The sequence below is a fragment of the Solanum stenotomum genome, chromosome 8, assembly GCF_019186545.1.
Source record: "Solanum stenotomum isolate F172 chromosome 8, ASM1918654v1, whole genome shotgun sequence".
Lineage (NCBI taxonomy): Eukaryota > Viridiplantae > Streptophyta > Magnoliopsida > Solanales > Solanaceae > Solanum > Solanum stenotomum.
Window position 1 is genome coordinate 24,531,925 of NC_064289.1, and position 22,713 is coordinate 24,554,637.

The window sequence follows — 22,713 nt, forward strand, 5'->3', positions numbered from 1 at the left end:
ACTTGTGATTTGATTTGAGGCTTATGTGCTCAATAATTCAAGTACAAATGGTATAAAAATATAGCTCAGTGTTGCTCGTTAAGTACAAAGGGGTTGGGGTATTTTCTTTTGAACTCCTATACAGAAATAGAAATTAGGGCTCCTTCTCTGTCTCTCTGAGTTAGTTACATCTAATTGATGCAAAATGGAGTTACAATCAAACCTTTAGTTTTCTTTATTTCCCTGTAAGGAATTTTATTTATATATGTACATCTGTTTTGTTTTTAAAGTAAAAGTTGGAGCTTGTTTTGGGGAATTGTTTTAGACAAACAATTTTCAAATTTTTTATATTGAGTGGTGATATGACATCATTACACACTAAATCTAGATTGGATATTAAAAGGGATTACCAGACATAACACAATATATATCTTCTGATCGAGCCCCATGGTCTGTCACTATGACTCGTGAAATAGAAAAAATTACAATATCCATTACACCTAAAACTAACCAGGATTTCAGTCTAAGCCATGAATACTCTCATGCACAGATACATTCAAAGTAAATGATGCTGAAGACATAACAATGAAAATGCACACTTCCAACAAAAAGTTCAATTTGATTTTGCCAGTTGACATATCCACCTTATTAGATGCACAAACATTAACCATTAGAAACATTACACTGGGGCTCATGTTATTAGTCAGCCCTTCCAATTATCCTTTCGTTGCCTGATTTCACGCATGGCTTCAACAGGAGACTTGCACCCCACTTTATCCTGTTTAGCAAGCAAAATATCCTTGTTAAAAGAAGCTTTGTAGCACATGAAGACGAGCATAATTTATCATTTTGTCGGCTGAGTCACACACTTCGGTCCTGACTCTATGCTAATTTATCATCTGACATGCAATAAAAGAGGTAGGTATTACAGAACTATTGTTTACCTGAACCTCTGGAAGATCAACCCGCATGAATGGGTTACTCTCAAATTCTTCCTGAATAGTCGATGGAATAGTTGGAAGGCCTACTCTTCTCTGACGCTCAGCCCATGCCAACTTTTGTGCAATTTTGGCATTGTCCGGTTCAACTGTTAATGCAAACTGCAAATTTTTTACTGTGTACTGCAAATCACTTAACAAACATTAGGAGTATCTTAGAGAGTATAGAATGGCAGCTAAAACCAAAAATGAGAAAGTCATGTTAGAGAAATTGGTAACACTACATGAACGAGCACCTACAATATGAGAGAGGCGTACAGTAATGCATTCAAAAATTATTTGTGGAAAAGAAGTTCAATTTCCGTGTTGGATAACATTCATGTATGTATGCTCAGATCACCTTACCCTGGAGTTACCTTTATTTGAAGGCTTGAAGCATGTGAATGAGAGCACTAACACAATGAATTTGTATTGATAGGAGAGGCAGGTAGGGTAATTAGAGAGGGGATGAGGGAGAATAAGCGGGAGGGTATTTTTAGTCTGCCTAAGAAGTAATTTTTCTCCTTTATCATTATTTTTTGGGGATAGAGGAGGGGGTTTAAGTTCTCCTTAAGTTCAAATGCTCTCACTGGAGGAAAAAAAAATTAGATACAAGGATCTAAAGTCGGAGAATAATTCTGATGTAGAACAGCCGCCAGGAGGGTCATACATATACAAGTATTGGAATCAAAACTACTGAATGTGTCTACTTAATGGAGGTTCATTGGAATGCAGCAGTGTCTTACAGTTGATGACATCTTTTCACAAGAGAAACCTTAGAATACTTGCACAGGCCAAATACATGTGATATACTACACACATTTGGAGAGAGCTTTTTGCATGTGAGTGAGTACATGCAAGGTGGTACTATATGAATTTTTTATTTGTCCTTCCTTCCAAAGTGTTCATCATACCGAATGCAAATAGACTATCATATCTGGTACACCAAGTCTAAAGAGGAGGAAAATTAAAGGAGGAACTCTTTTGATTAGTAAAAACGAGAAATAATTTCTCTGTGCTATAAAGATAAACTAGAGCTGAGGAGCTAAAGTTACTCTAGTCCTTAACACATGGACAAAGAAAAGGCAATTTAACCACAAGTTCTTCTCACTTTTTCACTCTTTTATCAAAGCAATTTTCACTCTTACTGAAAGTTGTACAAATGTGGCACATTAGAGAATCTAGAATCTGATCTGAGACCACTATATGAAGACACAGAATAACTCTTTTCTTTAAGAAAAAATTATAAGAGCATGCACACATTACCTCATGACCACAATATACCAGAGTTGGCTTTGGCAAAGAACCTAATGTCACACAGAGTGATTGATACATTTGTTCTGCAGTGCCTTCAAAAAACTTACCGCAACCAGCTATAAACTGCAAGACAAAAAGATGGAAATGTTCAGAGAAAACTCTTTTGACCATCCAACAGTATAATAATACAATTTTTTGAAAGAGGCTGTCCGTCCACAATAGCTCCTCCTGCTCACATTGGCAGACAATCTTATGGTTTCAAATATTGGTTAGTTGCTTTGTATTCCACATTTAGCAAAACTTGCATGGAGTGGTTAGAATTCCTATCATCTTCTCCCAAAATAAAACCTTTTCAAATCCATACACCTATATTCCAAGATAGAGCAGAGAAAGCTGGAAGAAGTAGACAGTAAGCCAAATTGGGTTCAAACCACCACTTCCTTTCTAAATCTTGAGCAAAGTTATAGTGAACCACTTAAGGAGGTTGAATCTAAAGATTCTTGTGTTATCTATTGTAACACCTCAAAGTTGAGAGATATTTACCAGAAAAAAAGAAAGAAGAAGCAGATGGATTTGGCATTGTGATTGCAAGGTATCAGCCTAAAGATTTAGAGCTGCGCATACAAAGAGGACAGAGGAATGAGAGTGAAATTGTAAATAAAGCATGGTAGGGATATTGATGATGAAGAGGAAGTGTTTTCTTCAGTGGGAAAAATAACTCGCCAGCAAGGGGAATCGAGGACCTCATCTTATTAATCGACAGGTACTCTTTTGATTTTGATTTATTTTGAAAACATGGATATACCTGAGTGTCTTTAAGTTGACTCTGCATATGAAGGGTGTTCAAGAAACCTCTCCTCTGGTTTATGCACCAGAAAACTTTATCACTTTCATTAAAATCTTATTCAATAAAAGATGAAATTTCATTAACTCTGCTGCAGTGTGTACAACAAAAGCAGATACAAATTCCCATTGAATCCTGTAGGAAGCTAATTAAGTATGAGATTTTCAGCATTCTCTATATATTCATTTCACACCAAAATGGAGTAACCAGAGGCAGTTGAACTATTCTTCCTCATTCGCTCTGCCTTACGCTCAAAGCATTTCAAGTTCCTTTCTTTATCTCCATAACCTGTTCAATTTTCCCCTTAGAACAAAACTGGAAGAAAAGAAAACTCTCATCAATTGAACACTATCCATGTGTTAAGATGCCAGGAGCTACCTTGATCTCTGAATATACATTCAAGATCATATGTTGTTTTGATGATTGACAATCATTGTACAAATGACAATCTACGCACAAGAAGAATGGTGGAAGAAGTACAGGAACCAGGTCCTTAACAGATCTCCGAAAGGAACTGGTGAAGTTGGCAACACTGCAGGGGAACTGCTCAGATTGAGCAGAACGGGAGATGGTTTTGGGTCACCAAGAAGAAGCTATTCCACGAGCACAAAAAAGAAAACCTTGAGAATTGATTACATTCTTAGTTGATTGTAGTAGGTGTTGTTTTGTATTGTAAGGGACTTCATTGACTGGGTAGAGTCATTGAACAGTCAGGCGACAGAGCCAGCAATTGAGAGTATTGTTGGGGAGAGGGGTAGGTACTGTTGGGAACAATTCCTTAGCTGTACAAAAAAAATTGTAACCTTCAATTACTCTAGTTTTAATGAAGAGTTGAGGAAAATCCTATAGAGAGATAGGTCATGGTTTTTGCCTCTCTTGAGCAAGGAGTTTTCCACGTAAAAATCCTTATGTTTATTTATTATACCGCACTTCAGCTTCTTGCATAATTACTCAAATAACCAGGTTTTTCGAGACAGTAGTCGCAGCAAAATAACAGTCTTTCCGCAATGATTTTCATAAGGAAGGAACACCCTCCCTGAAATAACAAACTATAAACAAACAGAAGCAATAGAATGATGAGAGCAATACTATAGGTAAAATGAATAGGTGCACCATGAATGACCTAAAAACAGGAAACAATGAGCAAAAAGTATGTGCTAGTTGCACAAGAAGTATAATTCTATTAAACAAATTCTTAAAGTAGAAAGCTTCTCTTGCCACAAAGCAAGATGTACCCTGTACAGGAACCAACTATTAATTAAGTTCTATGTGCTCCTAAAAGATTTAGAGGTAGAAACCTCCACTCACCAATGTATCCCCAGTAAAAACAGCAGGATCCTCTCCCTCTTTGTCAGTAACATAGTAGCTTATATGACCTTTAGTGTGGCTGAGAGGAAAAAAAAAGCAATTAATTTTGTGAGAAATGATCGTGTAGGATAACGAGATGAGATACAGTTCCCTATATGAGTCTATTATGTTCCAGAGATTATAATGGTATGTTTCATAAGATCCATCGAGCCTACTGCTATGCAAGAGATATTTCCAAAATGAGTAAAGCTTTTTTTCATTAGTATCAAGAGGCAGGGTCATCAAACAAGAGTATCCAATTAACGAAAGCAGTTGAGTCCTTGACAAAAAATCAGTATTAAGAACATCAAATTTAAAAATTAGTAACGGAAGGAGAAAGTAAACAAACTTTAAATCACTTACGCTGGTGTGTGAAGAGATAAGATGCTGATGTCAACACCAAGGGATACCCTGTCACCATTTTCAACTTTATCTGTACAACCCCTCACATTATCAACTGATCCACCATAAATTTTTATTCCAGGAACGAGCTGCTTTATTTTATCATTTCCTCCAGCATGATCCCTGAAATGCGTTGTTGTTCATCAGGATCAGATAAATGCAGATCCCACAGATGTCCTAAATAGATGTTTACAGCATATGCAGACAAATAAATGTAAGATGTCCTACAGTTGATTCGTTTGTCCTAAAACATGTGTTCCCATGGTGTGCTGTTCGACCTATGCTAGCCATGGATCAAGCTTGTGAATTGTTTTCCCCTCTTGGAATATGTGTAAACTAAATAACATCCAGAGAACAAATGGAAAGAAAAAGAAGAAAACAGTGTAAATGACAACCCATCAGAAATGAATTAATTTTAATTAGATAGCGCTCGTCCTAAAAGCAGCTAAGTTACAATCACATACCCTCCTCAAACAAACCAACTATCAATCCACCACCACCACCACCCAAAAAAATAGCACAGATCAAACATCATTGGTTCATAGGATATTATCCTCGAAAGATTCAGTTCCCAAGTCCCAATTGATCCCCCAAAAACTGCTTCTTTGCTTTTCAAGATCTGATCCCCCAATACTCTAGGAATATTCTCCTTTGCACTACATTCAACACCTCAAGAGGAGGCCCTCTGCAAATTTGCAATTTCCAACTTTTCAGTCTCACGTAATTGTGTCCATCTTAGTTGTAATAGCAAATATATTATTATAGCTGAGATATTGTTTTGATCCGTATCTTATTTCTGATTTATCAAACTATAAGTTATAAACTATTATACTCTCTTTCCTAATTTGCATGACACACTCTCCCTTTTTGGATGTCCCAAAATGTTTGATAGTATTCAATTTTTCACAACTTTCAAGGATTCAATTATTTTGTTTAACTATTCAAATTTTAACTTAGATGTGATGTTATCTCTATCGAACAAACTTTCAACCATTATATTATAATAATTTCTTCTACCAACACTAATAAAGCATATAAGTCAATGAACATCTTAAAAGCTCTATGGCGTGTCAACAACGTCATATAAATGTGATGGAGAGGGTGTCTATTATCAACATTTTTTTCAAGATATATCTTTCTTGGGCTGAAACAAGGAGAATTTGGGATTTCAAGTTCACAGAATGCCCAAATTTGTCCCTATACTGATCTGAAGAAACAAAAGCAACCTGTTTTTAAGGAGAACTGATGCCATATGAAAAGCAAGCATGATCAAACGGTCCCACAAATCTTTTTCCCTAATTACAAGACAATATGTCATAAGCTTGCCTTTGCCAACAGTCGTCCAACTAGTAGGCCAGGTTCAAAAACTCACGTGCCCTTATTTATAAACTTGAAAAATAGCAATTTCAGGATAATTCATCATACATCAGACTGAATTGATCATCCCCTTAGAATAATTTGACCATGTCGATAACAGCTTCTTGGGCATGAATACTATTTCAGCAATTACTTGCACATATTAAACTTCAAAATTTATATGATGACTGAGATACATAAACACTAGCCTAAAGGTATATCTGAATTGAATTATTGGTTTCATACCTTCAACTCTCAACATATATTTTCAAGTTCATTTAATGAACAAACACAACTTATGAATTACACAAAAAAAAAAAATCCAATTTCAGCTTCCAGCACTGTTTTGCTCAACTTTTAACTAAAATATTGTTCAGATGCCTACTAAGAAAGACTTAATTAGAAGTGTGAACAGACCAGTGGTGATGAGTGGTGAGAACAAACTTGAGGTCAACTTCGTTCTCTTGAGCAACTCTGAGGACCTTGTGCGGCTCGACAGGGTCTACCACCGCAGCTTCCTTAGTAGTTTCATCGATGATCCTGCCGAAATTCATGGAAATAGAAAGAAAAAAAAAACCTAATAAATAAATCTGATATGAATTAGAAAATCGAAATAGATATTCTGATATATAATATACATATAGGAATAGTTGTCATCTAAGCATGGGATGTGAAGAACTTTCATCTCCGACTCTGACTCCGGCGCCGATCAGATTTTACCACTTCACCTCTCTCAACTTCGATAAGCAAAGAGGACAGGGGACTAAAATGACGTGGGATAAGGTTCGAGCTTACACAGCGTTTAGCAATTGACGTGGCAGAGAAAATTATAGGGAGTAGCTCTCTTTCGCTGGGATAGAAATCAAAATTTTTGACACCCATCATGGACAATTTGGTCATCAAAATTATTGTGCCGAGTATTTTGAAAACAGTCTCTCGAGCTCCCATCATGGATCATTTGGTCATCAAAATTATTATGTCGAGTATTTTGAAAACGATCTCTCGAGCTTCACAAGTTCAGGTGAGTATTGTTGTTGTTGTTGTTGTTGGTCATCAAAATTATTTGATTTTTTTCCCTTTCATTTGAAAGATTAGTGTCTGATAATAATTTTTTTATAGTCGTTTGATCATGTTTCATTATAAAATATGAAAAAATAATTTTTATTTATAAAGTAAAAAATGATATTTGAATTGGAATTACATTTGATCATAAGAACTGATTAGTGTTTTTTTTAATTTCTTATGAATACTTTTGAGCAAAAAAGAAAAAATACATCGATCGATTTGCTTTGATTCAGTTTAGAGTACATTATCAAAGATATATGCTTTGATTGGTGGTCCTCCGACAATCAATAGAACCAAATAAGAATTTTTTAGTAACTAAGGGACCAAGAAAGCAATTGCCCCCAACTGAATTAAGAGGTAAAAAGCCGCACCTCATAAAGTAGAACATCAGGATCATTTAAAACAAAGGTGGAGAATCGAACCCTCCTCACCATGAGTTTAGGCAACAACCAACCAACTAAGTTACTATATATCCTGACACAAAACTAATCTGTGACTTTAGAAAAAAAAATAAAAAGACGGGATAAAATACAAGTATATGACTCAATCCCCATGTCATAAAAAGTCCTCATTTTGCCTACATCAGAGGACATAGTTTATCCTTACTCTTACATCTCGAGACAATTGAGCACTGATATTTTTGAATCATTTGATGAGAAAAGTGGAAGCATCACTTATTGCCACTTCCTTAAATAATGTTGGAGCAGTAGAAATATTTCCTCTAGTAAGCTGGTGAGACAACCAAAAAAATCATCATCATTCATTGCAGCTCTATGGGGCAGAAATTGCTTTGTAGCCTTCTTTCTCCAGAACTTTAGCTATTGATATGTCTCCAGTCTTCACGATTCTCCCTTTCTCCTGCAAATGGAATTCAGATATTAACTAGTGACAACTAAAATAATGAAAAGGTAGAGCCAAAATACACGTATAACACAAAAACTATTCCGTAAAGGGATTTGATATTCTTCGGTATCCTTTACTATTTAGTGACAAGGGCAAAAGACAAAGCAAATAAAAGTCAAACCCTGATTAACCAAGCAATGAAGACTCTAATAAACAATCCAAATCATGAGTACTATCAAAACCGTACCAACAGTGGGGAAAGCTTAAAGAAGATAAATACTACAAAAATCTTGGGCAGCTTATCTATATAATATAATATAACAGATGAGTATCATAATACAGCTACATCCTTAGTGTACCATTCAAGCTACCTAAATGAGGAAGATTACAGAATCAGAATGCAGATCATATGAAGAAACAAATTATATTTGGCAAATCTAGAATGTAGTGTTACTTGCTTTTAGAAACTTTTAAGTGAAAAAGAATAGTTCATTATTTCCTAATGCTGGTAAGGTATCAACCCTCTTCTACTTTACTTCTTATCACAAACCAAATCTAGTGGTCAATCTGTTTCTTTTCCGTTCAGCTTAGTTGAGTAGGCACTTGCTTACCATGATATGGATATATGTCGGCTTGATGAATTCTAATAATCGTAAGTAATGCGTAATCATCAACACCGAATTCTTTGGCGATAGAAGTCCATTTACTGCCTTTGCTACGTCTCGAAGTGCGTCAACGTCTAAACCAGAATCAATCTCATCCAGTATTGCCAAGTCAGCCCCGAGGACCTGTATCAAACAAGAAACTTTAGAAAGCTCAGACAATTGTGACTTTCAGTCAAATGCTTATTATAGTTAAGAACAGAAACCATCTCTTCCTTCGATATAAAACTAAATTAAGTTCTATAATTTCAATATACCGATCTGAAAAGTAAAGACCAACTTGAGAAGTATATTAAAGAAGTCATAATCATACAGTAACTCAAAAATTGGTTACCATAGACCCTAGATCATATTGGATACTCATTAAACAGCAGCCTTGAAACATAAACATTGATGTCATGGTCATGATTGGAGAAGGAAAGATAGGGAGCATGGAATACCGCTAGTTGTAGAATCTCATTGCGCTTCCTTTCTCCACCACTGAATCCTTCATTTACATTTCTGTTCAAGAAGTCTATCTTCATGTTGACAAGTTCAAGCTTCGGGGCAATGTACCCGTAAAACTGCACATGAGAATTATCCAAGATTGGAAATACCTATCTGCCTCTTCTAGTTGAGAAACAATAAGGCATAAAATTCCCTATGATGGACGCTAATATTCATTAAATATGAAGGTCACATGTAGATACCTCAATTGGTCCCAGCTCTGGCAGTCCAAGTTTCCTCCTTTGAGCATTATACGCCATGTTAAGAAAGTCAATATTGCTTACTCCAGGTATGGCAACTGGGGACTGGAAGCTCATAAAAAGACCAGCAAGAGATCTTTCCTCAGGTTCCATCTCAAGTAGATTCTCACCTTTAAATGACACAGTGCCTCCTGTAATTTCATAATCTGGATGCCCAACAAGAACCTGAAACAATTCAGTCCATACCAAAAGTTCTGATCAAGGAACAACATTTCATTGCAAATAGCAATCATGACCACAGGTGAGTTTGCAAGGAGACATATGGAGAAAAAAGAGAAAGTGCAGTTGAGAAACTAGTTTTGAGTATTTCATGTGAATAATGGTTCACTCGCAAATTATTAATTTTTTCCACTAGAAACTCATGTCCTAATATAATCAACTTCCAAATACCCCTTTTCAGCTTGAACTTCAAAAACTTTTTATTTCCAATTCAACCAAATATTGTCCAAATGCCTACTAAAGTCCAAGTAAAACAAAATGAGATGACCAACCAAAGAGATCATTCAAAAGAATAAAAAGGAATTTGTCTTTTGTTATAAAACATAAGGGAGACGAAGAAATGTAGAATAGCCAAGGAAAAGGCATATGCACAAATAACATCACCCAAGAACCAAGATCAATTACAATAATCAATACTACTATTCCAGATGTGCAAAGAACTAGTTAAGTGTGAAACAGGAGAGAAAATAAGAGCTATTGGGGCTTAAATTACTATGTTTCATGTCCTAAAAAGAAAAAGAAACCAAAACCTAATTACAATAGGAATAAATGAAGCTACATACTATAATTACACATTCTAGAATATACAATTCTACAAGGATTCTAACACTCCCTTCAAGCTGGTGAATACAAACTATATGTCCCACGCTTGCTACATATATAATCTGTTTTGGGACCAGCCAGGGACTTGAAGAATATATCTGCAAGCTAGTCAGTCATTTGACCGCACAAACCTCGTGACGACGTCTTTCTCTCAGACGAGACAAAATGACAATCAATCTCTATGTGTTTGGTCCTCGTGTGAAACACTAGATCCGATGCAATGTGAAGTGCAACTTCATTTTCTCACACAAGTTCCATTTCCTTAACCTCTCCAAGATTTAACTCATTGGTAGTTGCTTGATCCACATTAGTTCACATGTCGCCACCGACATATCTCAATATTCTGCTTCTACACTATTGGGGTTTATATAAGAGAGAACTCGTCTTGATTATTCCCTCAAGCTATTGGAGTTTAAATAATATGTTTACATGTCCTAGAAAAAGGAAATCAAACTTAATTACAATAGGAGTAAGCTAAGCTACCTATTATAATTACACATTCAAGAATTTCTACAAGGATTCTAACATAAGAAAATTCTAAAAGCACAATAACAGATCCAAGGAAAACAAGAAAAAAGCACTAACCTTGGCAAAGGTGCTCTTTCCAGAACCATTCTTACCCATTACAGCATGAACCTGTTTCAACACAATACATAGTCAGAACTTGGACAATTATATTCTGCTTATGTCCATGCCAAAAGGGATGGGTAAGCCTCAACTCATTGGAAAAATAACAAAAACTGGAACAAAACTGAATAAGAAAAAAGAAGAAAATTTGTTGTTAATCTTGTCCAATTGACCTTTTATCCCGTTTATTGCTCAATTTTTCCAATATAAGAAAACAAAGAAAATTGTTGTTAATGTCGAATTCATCTAACCACTTATCCAGTAGTACCAATTTCTTAAATATACACAAATTTCCTCCCATTTTTCCTTCCACAGAAAGACCAACATAAATCACTAAATTGAATTATCAAAAAATACAACAAACTATATTCCTACTAATTCAGAACACACAAATACTTAATAGCTTCGGCATAGCTATCGATTATAACTAAACTTCAATAGAACTATGAAATACCTCTAGAACTACCAAATATAGCTAAAAATTTGGGTACAATTATGAAATACAGCTAAAAACTTGGGTAAATTGATCATCAAATATAGCTACAACTTAGGTAGAACGATCAAGCAGAACCATCAATTGTAAGTAATAACTCAGATAGAATTATCTAATTCATGGAAAGGAGATTGAATACCTCGCCTTGGCGGACAGTGAGGTTAACACCATTGAGAATTTGCTGCTTTGACTCGACTATGACAGCGCATAGGTCCCGGACTTCAAGTAAAACCTTGGGCGAGTCATCACAGCGGTCGGTGGCGGAAGACGACGGAGACTCGACGCTGACGGTGGCTTTCACTGTGAAAGTGCAGCGAACTCCGGGAAAACAACGGCGGTGTGAAGGGAAGAAAGAGATGTTGTTTTTGAAGGAGAGAAGTGGGGAAGTAGAAGAACAACTGGGACTGAAAACAGCCATAGGAACAAGTTTGATAAGTGGAAATCCGTTTAACGACTTCTGAATTCTGATGATTGCATCAACCTCACTTTTTTTCAGACAAAAACGAAATAAAAACAAAAAAGGGAGCCCAGAGTGCACTGGGCGGTCGAGGAGTATTCTTTGGGTCTATCGTGATTGGGCTTTGTTGGACTAATATGGAAAAATTACCTAATTACACTTACTTCATTATCATATATATACTTATTATTATTTATATTTTTAAAATATTACTTATCTTACTATTAATTAGTATATTCAGAAAAATACATTTAGATACATATATTTTTGCTACCAAATACACTAGAATAGGAAGAGAGGTGATCGAGATTCGTTATGTATCTCAAATATATATGAATCACATTAGATACACAGTAGATACATGTATTTGTATATATCTTGTGGGATTCACATGTATCTGGGATACGAGATACATTAGAGAATGGTGAACGAGATGGGAAAGAAGCGAGGGAGGCGAGCAAGATTTGTTATGTATCCCAAATACATGCGAATTCACTTGGATATAATGTATCTATAAAAAATTACACTTAATTTTGACCTAATTTATCTCAAGATACATGAAATTGGATGTATCTGGACGCACAAAAATATGATAAGTTACGCAATATTGCAAACTAGAGTGTATCTAAGTAATCAACTCATAAACTAGTGAAATTTATGTAAGTTCCTCGACAAAATATCTATTGGATCAAAAATGGGAAACTTACCTAAATATGTTGTATTAAGAAAATATTTATCATTCGTAGCAATAACATATTTTTCATTTGAACACTTATAATACAGTTTTAATATATATTATAGAAAAACAGTTTATAAAACACATATAGTACAACTTTTAATTATGTATAACATATTTATCACACATTTTAATACACTTATAATACATTGTGTCAATTTCTTATCAAACCAACATAATATATTTTAAAACACTTATAATACATCTATATTTCATGCATAATTTATTTTTAATACATAATGCAGATTTATTATAGTATTGTTATATATTGGTATAAATAATTTAATAAATAAAAAATATTACTAAAATCAGTAATTATTTATTAAAAAATACTCACTCAAATAATCTTTTCATCAAATTATCTACCTAAAATAACTTAATTATCACTTATCGTCCAAAATGGTCATTCCTCCACTTTTCTATTCCAACGAAGTGTAACTTTCTTCTTCTTTCAACCATCAAAGGATTTTGTTTTTCTCTTCCTTCCTCCTTCCTCTTCTTGTTTGCTGCTTTCCTTCTTCTATGTGACTGAAAACGTGAAAGAAAAATTAAGATTCCATGTTTAATTATTAAAATTTCTTCAAAATTTGATGCGTCACAAACATGAATTGTTTCAAATGAATAATACATCAAAAAATTCAAAATATGGAGAAAAGCTCATATATAAAATTTAGGATTGTTTGAAGGAGATTTTGGGTTGATCTGAATTTGAAGACTCCATTAGCGATTAAAGTTTCTTCAAAGCACAATGTTAAATTTCAATGTGTCGCAAACATACATCGTTTCAAGTGAATAATATCTCAAAGACTCGAAACATTGCTGAGAGAAGATCATATCCAAAATTTGGTCCTTTTTACGGGAGATTTGAGTTGATCGAGGTTGGAAAAAAAAATTAGCCTGCAATGTATAATATCATATAAACAACATATATGGATCTATATACATCTTTGATACATAGTTATACCTTATTTATACACATTTATTTATTATATATACACAATTATACATATTTATACAATATAGATACATTACATATAACCATTTTTGTTGAAATTTTTTTGTTGTCTATATACAGTTACGTAAGAATTCCATGTCTTTTTCGGTGAAGTGTACAAATATTTGCAAATTTTATGGGTTGTCCTATTTTGATCGTGTCATTTAAGCTTTTTTAAAAGCAATTTCGCTAGGCAATGTGTGCCTAGGGCTACTTTTATTAATAAAGAGAAGATGATTTCAATGACAAAAGTACAAGCAAGGGGAATGACAAAAGTACAAGCAAGGGGGGCTTGACCTTACCTTACTAATCTTAATGAGGTAATGAACCTCTACTAATTAACAAGCATGAAGAAAATAAGAGCTAGAGAAAACTAGATATTCTATGATCATCATAGAATTTATAATACACTATGTGATGATACTACAAATGAGGATGCTTACGTAATGCAAAAATAAAAATCTAAGAATAAAGCTGAGTTATCAACCTCAATCTTCATTTTATATATGTAAAAATTAANTTTGTTCTTTCTAAGTCTTTCCTTAAAGCATTCTCTTAGCGATCTAAGTCTTAAAGGCTTCCTTGAGTTTACAAGACCTTGAAAGAATAGTGAGTAAATTGTCAAGGGCCACACGGAACTTTAGCCAACACTCTAAGTCCATGACAACGTGGTATCAGAGCGAGGCTTGATACTAAGGGAATGGCGACCGAAGGAGACGTAAACGCCGCTAGCACCACCAACATCCGTCCGGATGGTGGAAAGAAGTCCCGAAAGGGAAAGAAGCACCAAAGGAGTCCTGAGGAAATGCTGCTGGATCCTACACCAAGCGAGGCGCTAACATCTCATCCACCCTCGACCACCGAGGCCAGTGACGATGAACATGGTGAGGGGGCCATTGACGTCACCGCAGGAGAAGAGTGGGTCTCAAGGGTTGAAGTGGCGAGGCAGGCTGTGGAGATATTAGGCCGACGCATGAACGTAGCCGACGGCAACTTCAAGACTCTTGAAGACTTCACCCTTGAGGAGACCGAAAGCATCCGAAAGGAGTTGGAGGGACGTCAGCGGGCCGAGTTTGAGATGAAGGAGGCCACCACTTCCTTAGAGTGCCGGCTCATGGAGGCATTGAACACAATAGAAACCATGAAGGCCGAAATGAGGACACTCAAGGAGGGCATGGAAGCTGGAGGATCGGCATCACCCGACCGTGATAGGGAGGCCAGGGTCGAGGCTCCCAAGCCACCTATGTTTAAAGGCATCCGCGATGCTCAAGAGGTGGAGAATTTCTTGTGGCACTTGGAGAATTACTTCAAGTGTAGCCGGGTGAAGAGTGACGAGACCAAGATCAACACTGCCGTGTTGTATCTTTCAGAGATGGCCATGTTGTGGTGGAGGCGCAAAGAAGCCGGGATAGGGAAGGGGACGTGCACCATCAACACGTGGGAGCAATTTCGCGAAGAATTCAAGAAAGCCTTCTTCCCTAATAACGTCATATACGAGGTTAAGCGCAAGTTCAGGGAGCTGAAGCAAACAGGAAGCATTCGGGCGTACGTGAAAGAGTTCACAACTTTAACGCTTCAGATTCCCAACCTCACGGACGAAGACATGCTGTTCCACTTCATGGACGAGTTGCAGAATTGGGCCAAGACGGAGTTGGAGCGGCGACAGGTCAAGACCATAGACGAAGCCATCACACAGGCCGAGTCTTTGACAGATTTTAAGCATGATCGGCATGACAAGGCTAAGGGCAAGGATGCAAGGAGCAGTCATGCCAAAGGTGGGGGAGACCGTGGCCGAGGCAAGGAGCAGCAGGCATACCCCAAGCAGCACGACCCCCACAAGCCGGACAGCAGACGGTTCGTGCGCCAGAACTACACGGAGAAAAAGGCGCAGACCACCAAGGGAGATGGTTGCTACATATGCGGAGGACCACACGGCTACGCCAGGTGCCCGGAGATGAAGAACCTTGGTGCCATCCTACGCGAACGGAAGGAGAAGGACGCACAGGAGCAAGGGCAAGACGCGGGCACGACGCAGTTGGGCATGGTTGGACTATGCGGAGCGATAGCCAAGCAGACAGAAAAGCCGGGAGACTTCAGCACGCAGTATGTAGACATCTCCATTAACGGACGTACAGCTCGTGCCATGGTGGACACCGGGGCAGAAGCAAACATCATGACCAAGACAGCGGCAGAGAGGTTAGGGCTGAACTATGTTCCAAGCAACACCCGCCTCAAGACGGTCAATGCACCACCAACCCCCGTGTGCGGAATCGCCCAAGGAGTAAACATCACATTGGGAAGTTGGCAAGGTAAGACAAACTTTACCGTCGCTCCTTTGGATATCTTTGACATTATTCTTGGGCAAGAGTTCTTCCAGTGGTGCCACACAATGATTGACCCCCAACTCCAACGACTCATGGTCCTGGAGCGGGAAGGGTCATGCATGGTACCTCTAGTCAAGGTACCAAAGAAGGAAGGACACGCCCTCCTATCGGCCATGCAGATTATGAAAGGCCTAAAAAAAGGGGAGCCGACGTTCCTAGCCACCATTGCCAGCTCGAGAGAAGACAATGGTGCCAAGGAATCCTTGCCACCGATCGTAGAGAAGGTCCTTGAAGATAACAAGGACGTGATGCCAGCCGAGCTGCCAAAGACCCTACCTCCGAGGCGCGAGGTAGATCACAAGATAGAGCTGGAGGTTGGAGCTAAGCCACCTGCACATGCCCCTTACCGCATGGCTCCACCCGAGTTAGAGGAGCTAAGGAAACAGTTGAAAGAGCTCCTCGAAGCCGGTCACATTCGTCCATCTAAGGCACCTTATGGCGCGCCGGTATTATTCCAGAAGAAGAAGGACGGATCATTGCATTTGTGCATCGACTATCGGGCGCTTAATAAGGTAACAATTAAGAACAAATATCCTATCCCGCTTATCGCAGACCTATTTGACAGACTTGGACAGGCCAAGTACTTCACGAAGGTGGACCTCCGAAAAGGGTACTACCAAGTACGCATCGCAGAAGGAGACGAGCCAAAGACAGCGTGCGTGACCAGATATGGAGCATACGAGTGGTTGGTGATGCCTTTTGGCCTAACCAACGCACCCGCCACATTCTGCACGCTGATGAACAGGATCTTTCAGCCCTACCTAGATCAGTTCGTGGTGGTGTACTTGGACGACATAGTCATCTACAGCAACACCTTGGAGGAACACGTAGAGCATTTAAGGAAAGTCTTCCAAGTCTTAAGAGAAAACCAGCTTTATATTAAGCGGGAGAAATGCGAGTTCGCCCAACATGAAGTGCATTTCTTGGGGCATATCATCAGCCAGGGCGAACTACGGATGGACGACGCCAAAGTACGGGCAATCCAAGAATGGGAGGTGCCCACCAACGTGACCGAGCTGCGATCGTTTCTCGGACTTGCAAATTATTACCGCAGGTTCATAAGGGGTTACTCCGCAAAGGCCGCTCCGCTGACTGAACTATTAAAGAAAAATAAGCCATGGGTGTGGAGCGCGAAGTGCAAGCAAGCGTTCGAAGGTCTCAAAGCCGCGATAACGGAAAAGCCGGTCTTGATGCTGCCTAACTTTTCAAAGACCTTCGAAGTACACACGGATGCCTCAGACTTCGCCATTGGGGGAGTCTTAATGCAAGAAAGACACCCAATAGCATTCGAGAGCCGCAAGCTGAACGAGACCGACCGGCGCTATACAGTGCAAGAGAAAGAAATGACGGCCATAGTGCATTGCCTGCGCACGTGGAGACACTACTTGTTAGGCTCCAAGTTCGTGGTCAAGACGGACAACGTAGCCACTAGCTACTTCCAATCACAGAAGAAGATCACCCCAAAACAAGCTAGGTGGCAGGACTTTCTAGCCGAGTTCGACTACGTCTTGGAGTACAAACCAGGAAGAGGCAATGTTGTGGCCGATGCGCTAAGCAGGAAGGCCGAACTTGCTGCCATCACGACAGCCCATTGTGATATTCAAGATGCAATCCGAGATGGCATGCAATATGATCCCGAGGCCAAGAAGCTGATGGAGTTAGCTGCCCAAGGCAAGACTAGGCGTTTTTGGGTGGAGGATGGCCTCTTGCTCACGTCCGGTCAAAGGGTCTACGTGCCAAAATTCGGGGCTATTAGGCGGCGAATAATCAAAGAAAGCCACGACACACCGTGGGCTGGGCATCCAGGGCAGCGAAGAACGAGGGCGCTGATCGAGGTTATCTATTTCTGGCCACGCATGCGAGACGACATCGAGTGTTATGTACAGACTTGTCTTGTGTGCCAACAAGACAAGGTAGAACAAAGGCATCCGGGAGGCTTATTGGAACCACTACCCGTAGCAGAACGTCCATGGGAGAGAGTGACTATGGACTTCATCACCTCCCTACCGAAGTCCGACGGGTACGGAACTATCATGGTCGTGGTGGACAGGTTTTCAAAGTATGCCACCTTCATACCGGCCACAACCGGATGCACCACAAAGGAAGCCGCTCGATTGTTCTTTAAGAACGTGGTGAAATATTGGGGGCTGCCAAGGCACATCATTAGCGACCGAGACCCCTGCTTTACTGGGAACTTTTGGAAGGAGCTGTTCGAGATACTTGGCACCAAACTTCACTTCTCCACAAGTTTCCACCCGCAGACCGACGGCCAGACCGAACGCGTCAACGCCCTGCTGGAGTGCTACTTAAGGCACTATGTTAGTGCGTATCAAAAGGATTGGGCCAGACTCCTAGACATGGCGCAGTTTTCTTATAACTTACAAAGGAGTGAGTCCACCGGGCGCACACCATTTGAATTGGCGACGGGCCAACAGCCCCAAACTCCGCATTCTCTACCAGCCGCGTTCGAAGGGAAGAGTTTGGGAGCTTACCATCTTGCCAAAGGATGGGAAGAGCAGCTTGACACTGCCAAGTCCTACTTAGACAAGGCAGCAAGCAAGATGAAAAAGTTTGCCGACCGCAAGAGGCGTCCCACAGACTATAAGGAAGGTGACATGGTCTTGGTGAAGTTCAACCCAAGACAATTCAAGGCACTAAGGGGCGTTCATCAAAACTTAGTGCGAAAGTATGAGGGTCCGTTCAAGATCGTTGCCAAGGTGGGCAAGATATCATACAAGGTGGGGTTGCCTCCACACTTCAAAATCCATCCGGTGTTTCATGCAAGCGTCCTCAAGCCTTACCATGAGGACAAGGAAGACACTAGCCGGAACCAACCCCGCCGGGCCCCCATTACTGTCACTGCCTCGCACGACCGGGAGATTGAAGCTATCATAGATTATCAAGCCAGACGGAAGCGGGGACAACAAGCCAGCGTCATGTTCCTTGTGCATTGGAAGGGACAATCTCTGGAAGAAGCCACATGGGAGAAGTATGAAGACTTGTGGCAATTTAAAGACCAAGTCCGGGATTTTCTGCAGCAATGCACCGCGGTCGTCGCATCATCGGGTGGGGGAGCGTGTCATGTCCCGCCACTATCCGAGCCAAATTTTGCAGCCAAGAAGGCGTAGAGGTTTCTAGAGTCAAGTAGAGAACTCTAGAATGCCCTAGATATTTCAAGAAGGCCTTGGAGACTTCTAGGCTATGTAGAATTCTCTAGAAAATGGGTCAATGTGTAAATACTTTAGGGACTTCTCATGTAAATATTAATTGCACTTTAGTCCTTAGGAAGTAGTATAAATAGAGGTGCCACTCATTTGCAAAGGCATCACTCAAGTGTAAAGCATTCTCCAAAGCAATACAAAAAACATTCTTCCAAAACTCTCTCTTTGTTCTTTCTAAGTCTTTCCTTAAAGCATTCTCTTAGCGATCTAAGTCTTAAAGGCTTCCTTGAGTTTACAAGACCTTGAAAGAATAGTGAGTAAATTGTCAAGGGCCACACGGAACTTTAGCCAACACTCTAAGTCCGTGACACTAGGGCTACCTTTATTAATAAAGAGAAGATGATCTCAATGACAAAAGTACAAGCAAGGGGAATGACAAAAGTACAAGCAAGGGGGGCTTGACCTTACCTTACTAATCTTAATGAGGTAACGAACCTCTACTAATTAACAAGCAGGAAGAAAATAAGAGCTATAGAAAACTAGATATTCTATGATCATCATAGAATTTATAATACACTATGTGATGATACTACAAATGAGGATGCTTACGTAATGCAAAAATAAAAATCTAAGAATAAAGCTGAGTTATCAACCTCAATCTTCATTTTATATATGTAAAAATTAAAAGAGATGGATTGCCCATGTAAAGTAACCTGGAGTATTTCCCTCTTGTCTTCTTAGTCAAATTTATCTAACAAAACTTGATAGTTCTTCACTTCTTTTTGGATTTACTGGATCGTGTTATTGTTGAAACTGTCATATGATTTTGCTTTGCCAGTCGCATTGGTAGGTGCCTTGGAATAAATTCCTCAATCACCTTACCATCCTAACTATATATGTTGTCTTTCATGTGTTTTTTTTTTGTTTTTGTTGCTTCCACTTCTTTGTTGCCTAGGCGAGAGATCTCCATCCTTGGCTACCTTATCAAATAATAGGTCTAGCATCTCATCCTCATCATCTTCATCAAACCTTTCACTGCCCAAGTCACTATCATAAGTTGTAGTTGGACTAAGTCTTGAAACACCAGCTTCTGGCTCATGACTTTTTTCCAATACCTTGGTGGTAATGGTCAAGATCTTTTTGGAGTCATCAATTGTCATTGCCATAGATGGATTTGCCTTACTTGAAGGCACAAATATGGGTGCTTGAGGACTTAACTTACTCCTTGCAGGTGCAGACATATGTTATTTTTCCTCAACTAAATTTGCCCATCTAGAATCACTTGTTTCCTTCCCCAAACTCTTGTCATTCCTTTTAGAGATTGACTGTTGTCCAAATATTTGCTCTCCAAGCAACTCTAATGATGGAGAATTAGGAACATCATGATTCGAGGTGTTGATTGTTGCCATAGGTTGTTTGACCATTGTGTTTTCTTTATTCAACATTGCGGCATGTAACTCCTTGATTATTCTAGTAGTTTATGGATTAGAAACTTGAAGAATTGGAGTGGATAATGCATGGATCTCTTGATAGGAATTGATCATTAAGGCATCAAAGGTGTTAGAGCACACAACCTTACTTGATACTTTATCTTCAAAATTTATCATTTGCTCCTTGCGTGTTGGGTTAGTGCAATCTAGGTGTTGTAGTTTGGTATTACCTGGAGAAAACGGTTTGCTTGGTACTTCAGTCCAGCCTCCCTTATCATTGTCCTTCAAAGTGAAGTCATGATCACATGTATCACCAAATTCAAAAATTTGATCCAAATTCTCTTCACACTGCTACACCTTGTTAGCCTGGCCAGAATCTTCAATCGTGGCCAAACTAGGATCTTTCCTAGATAAAACACCAGCAGTAGGTAGTTTAGGATTCGAAACTAGACCAGACCCCAAATTAATCACAGGAACCACCGAATCAATAGTAACACCTTCCTTTGCACCTAAAACCAAAGTCTGCGAGACCGTAGCTAAGGTGCAATTTAGTGTAACTGTAGTATTAAGAGTATCATATTGAACACAAGTATCTACAACTCGATCTCCATTATTTTTAATGGCTTCCACCATTGTTATTTCATCATTATTTGCATTTACAACTCGAATATTATCATCAATACTTTGATCTATGTTTGCTAGTCCCCTCTTCTCATTTAAAATTTATCGCAAATCACCTTGAAATTTCACACCATTGAATTGTTCATCTCCAACCACTCCATTATCTTTGCGATTGTTATCTTGATTTATTTTTCAAAATCAATCGACAACTGTTTTCATCGTGACCTTGATGCTTACAATGGTTACAATATAAAGGTAAATTATCATAAACAAATTCCTGAAAAACCTCTTGAATCTTATCGGTCTTCTCGTTCAAATACCGGAGACGCATGCATCCTCTTAGGCAGCTTGTCCATAAGATCGAGTATCACCTTCACCCTAGCAATGCTAGGCCTTGTCTTGTGTTGCCTTGCCTTGTCGATAGCTATTGGCCTTCCAACCACTGATGCCATCAACAATAAGGATCTCTTGGTAAATAAATCTAGTGATAATCGAGGCAGCAAAATCCACACCGCGGCCATTGAAGATTCTTCTCTTGAATTGAAATCTATTGTCCAAGGAAATACCCTATAAAGTTGTTGTTGTCCATGAAAAGGCAAAAAGCTTACCGATTTTTGATAGAGTAACCACATAATCTTTATATTGGTCTATCCTTAGTAGAATATGTCTACGAGCAAGTAAACCAACTAAACAGTTTCCTTTAATGCCCAAGTGTTTAGGTAAAACTGTTCGCAAATCCTTCACTTCTAGTATATCGGATGAGAACTTAATAATTACAGCTTGATGTAATCCTTCTTCCTGTGCGAAAACCTGGCGTTCTCCCTTTGTGAATTGAATTGTAGGCTCTCCATGTACACTAGTGACCACCACAATGAGTAGGTGTTTACTACTGTATGGAAGGTACCTTATGGACTTCAATTGTAATGAATCTTACTTACATCGTTTTTAATGTTTTTTTTTCACATCAATACACTCCCNCCCCCCCCCCCCCCCCCCTCCCTCTCCCTCATTGCCATGTTCAAAAGTCATGTTTTGAGGAAACAAACGTGAAATAAATCTAAACGTTTGATTCTAACATAAGTACTCTCTTTTTTCTTTTTTAAATGAAAATAGTTTATGCACTGTTCTTTAATATTACTAACCCATACTTATGAAGATTTTGTGAATGATGATGAAAATTATTTTGCCAAAAAATTCAGGCCAAAGAGAGATTTATTAGAGTTTGCCCCGAACTCTCTAATCTTATTTGGATTCTATCGGTGCTTTAATTCTACAAAATTTCCTTGATACAAAAGATTTTTTGGTGGAAAAGATTTCCTTGTTGGAAAAGTGTATTTAGTTAATGTTTATCTTTAAGGAAAAATTTTGGACTTCTATAAATTGAAGATCATTTCTAAATATAATATTATTCACAATGTAGTTATTTAAGAATTTTTTTTAAAGGTTAATTATTCTCTGAATATTTTAAATATTTCTTTTATATTAGTTATTTCATATGTGGCCAATTGAT

At 38.6% G+C, this 22,713-nt stretch overlaps 2 protein-coding genes across 2 annotated transcripts; both read right to left on the minus strand.

Moving 5' to 3' along the window:
* Positions 1-559: 559 nt before the first annotated feature.
* Positions 560-7,038, minus strand: LOC125873072 (hydroxyacylglutathione hydrolase cytoplasmic). Its single transcript, XM_049553936.1, has 7 exons — positions 6,801-7,038; positions 6,580-6,702; positions 4,768-4,929; positions 4,366-4,444; positions 2,223-2,336; positions 924-1,100; positions 560-757 (listed from the first exon to the last, which is right to left on the minus strand). Exons 1-7 carry the CDS (start codon positions 6,845-6,847, stop codon positions 683-685), a joined length of 777 nt encoding a protein of 258 aa, XP_049409893.1. The 5' UTR covers positions 6,848-7,038; the 3' UTR covers positions 560-682.
* Positions 7,039-7,521: 483 nt separating this feature from the next.
* On the minus strand, positions 7,522-11,897 carry LOC125873069 (ABC transporter I family member 6, chloroplastic). Its single transcript, XM_049553934.1, has 6 exons — positions 11,560-11,897; positions 10,886-10,936; positions 9,422-9,643; positions 9,173-9,295; positions 8,682-8,858; positions 7,522-8,085 (listed from the first exon to the last, which is right to left on the minus strand). The coding sequence occupies exons 1-6, from the start codon at positions 11,836-11,838 to the stop codon at positions 7,999-8,001; spliced, it is 939 nt and encodes a 312-aa protein (XP_049409891.1). The 5' UTR covers positions 11,839-11,897; the 3' UTR covers positions 7,522-7,998.
* Positions 11,898-22,713: the final 10,816 nt, after the last annotated feature.

Excerpts from the sequence above, each read along its gene's own strand:
- LOC125873072 (XM_049553936.1), bottom strand. The coding sequence starts at position 6,847 with ATGAAAGTTCTTCACATCCCATGCTTAGATGACAACTATTCCTATAT. Across the intron at positions 4,445-4,767 it reads TTATCTCTTCACACACCAGC|CCACACTAAAGGTCATATAA; the intron begins GTAAGTGATTTA and ends TTTTCCTCTCAG. Across the intron at positions 1,101-2,222 it reads TGGTATATTGTGGTCATGAG|TACACAGTAAAAAATTTGCA; the intron begins GTAATGTGTGCA and ends AGTGATTTGCAG.
- LOC125873069 (XM_049553934.1), bottom strand. The coding sequence starts at position 11,838 with ATGGCTGTTTTCAGTCCCAGTTGTTCTTCTACTTCCCCACTTCTCTCC. Across the intron at positions 9,296-9,421 it reads CAGAGCTGGGACCAATTGAG|TTTTACGGGTACATTGCCCC; the intron begins GTATCTACATGT and ends TCTCATGTGCAG. Across the intron at positions 8,859-9,172 it reads ATGAGATTCTACAACTAGCG|GTCCTCGGGGCTGACTTGGC; the intron begins GTATTCCATGCT and ends TGTTTGATACAG.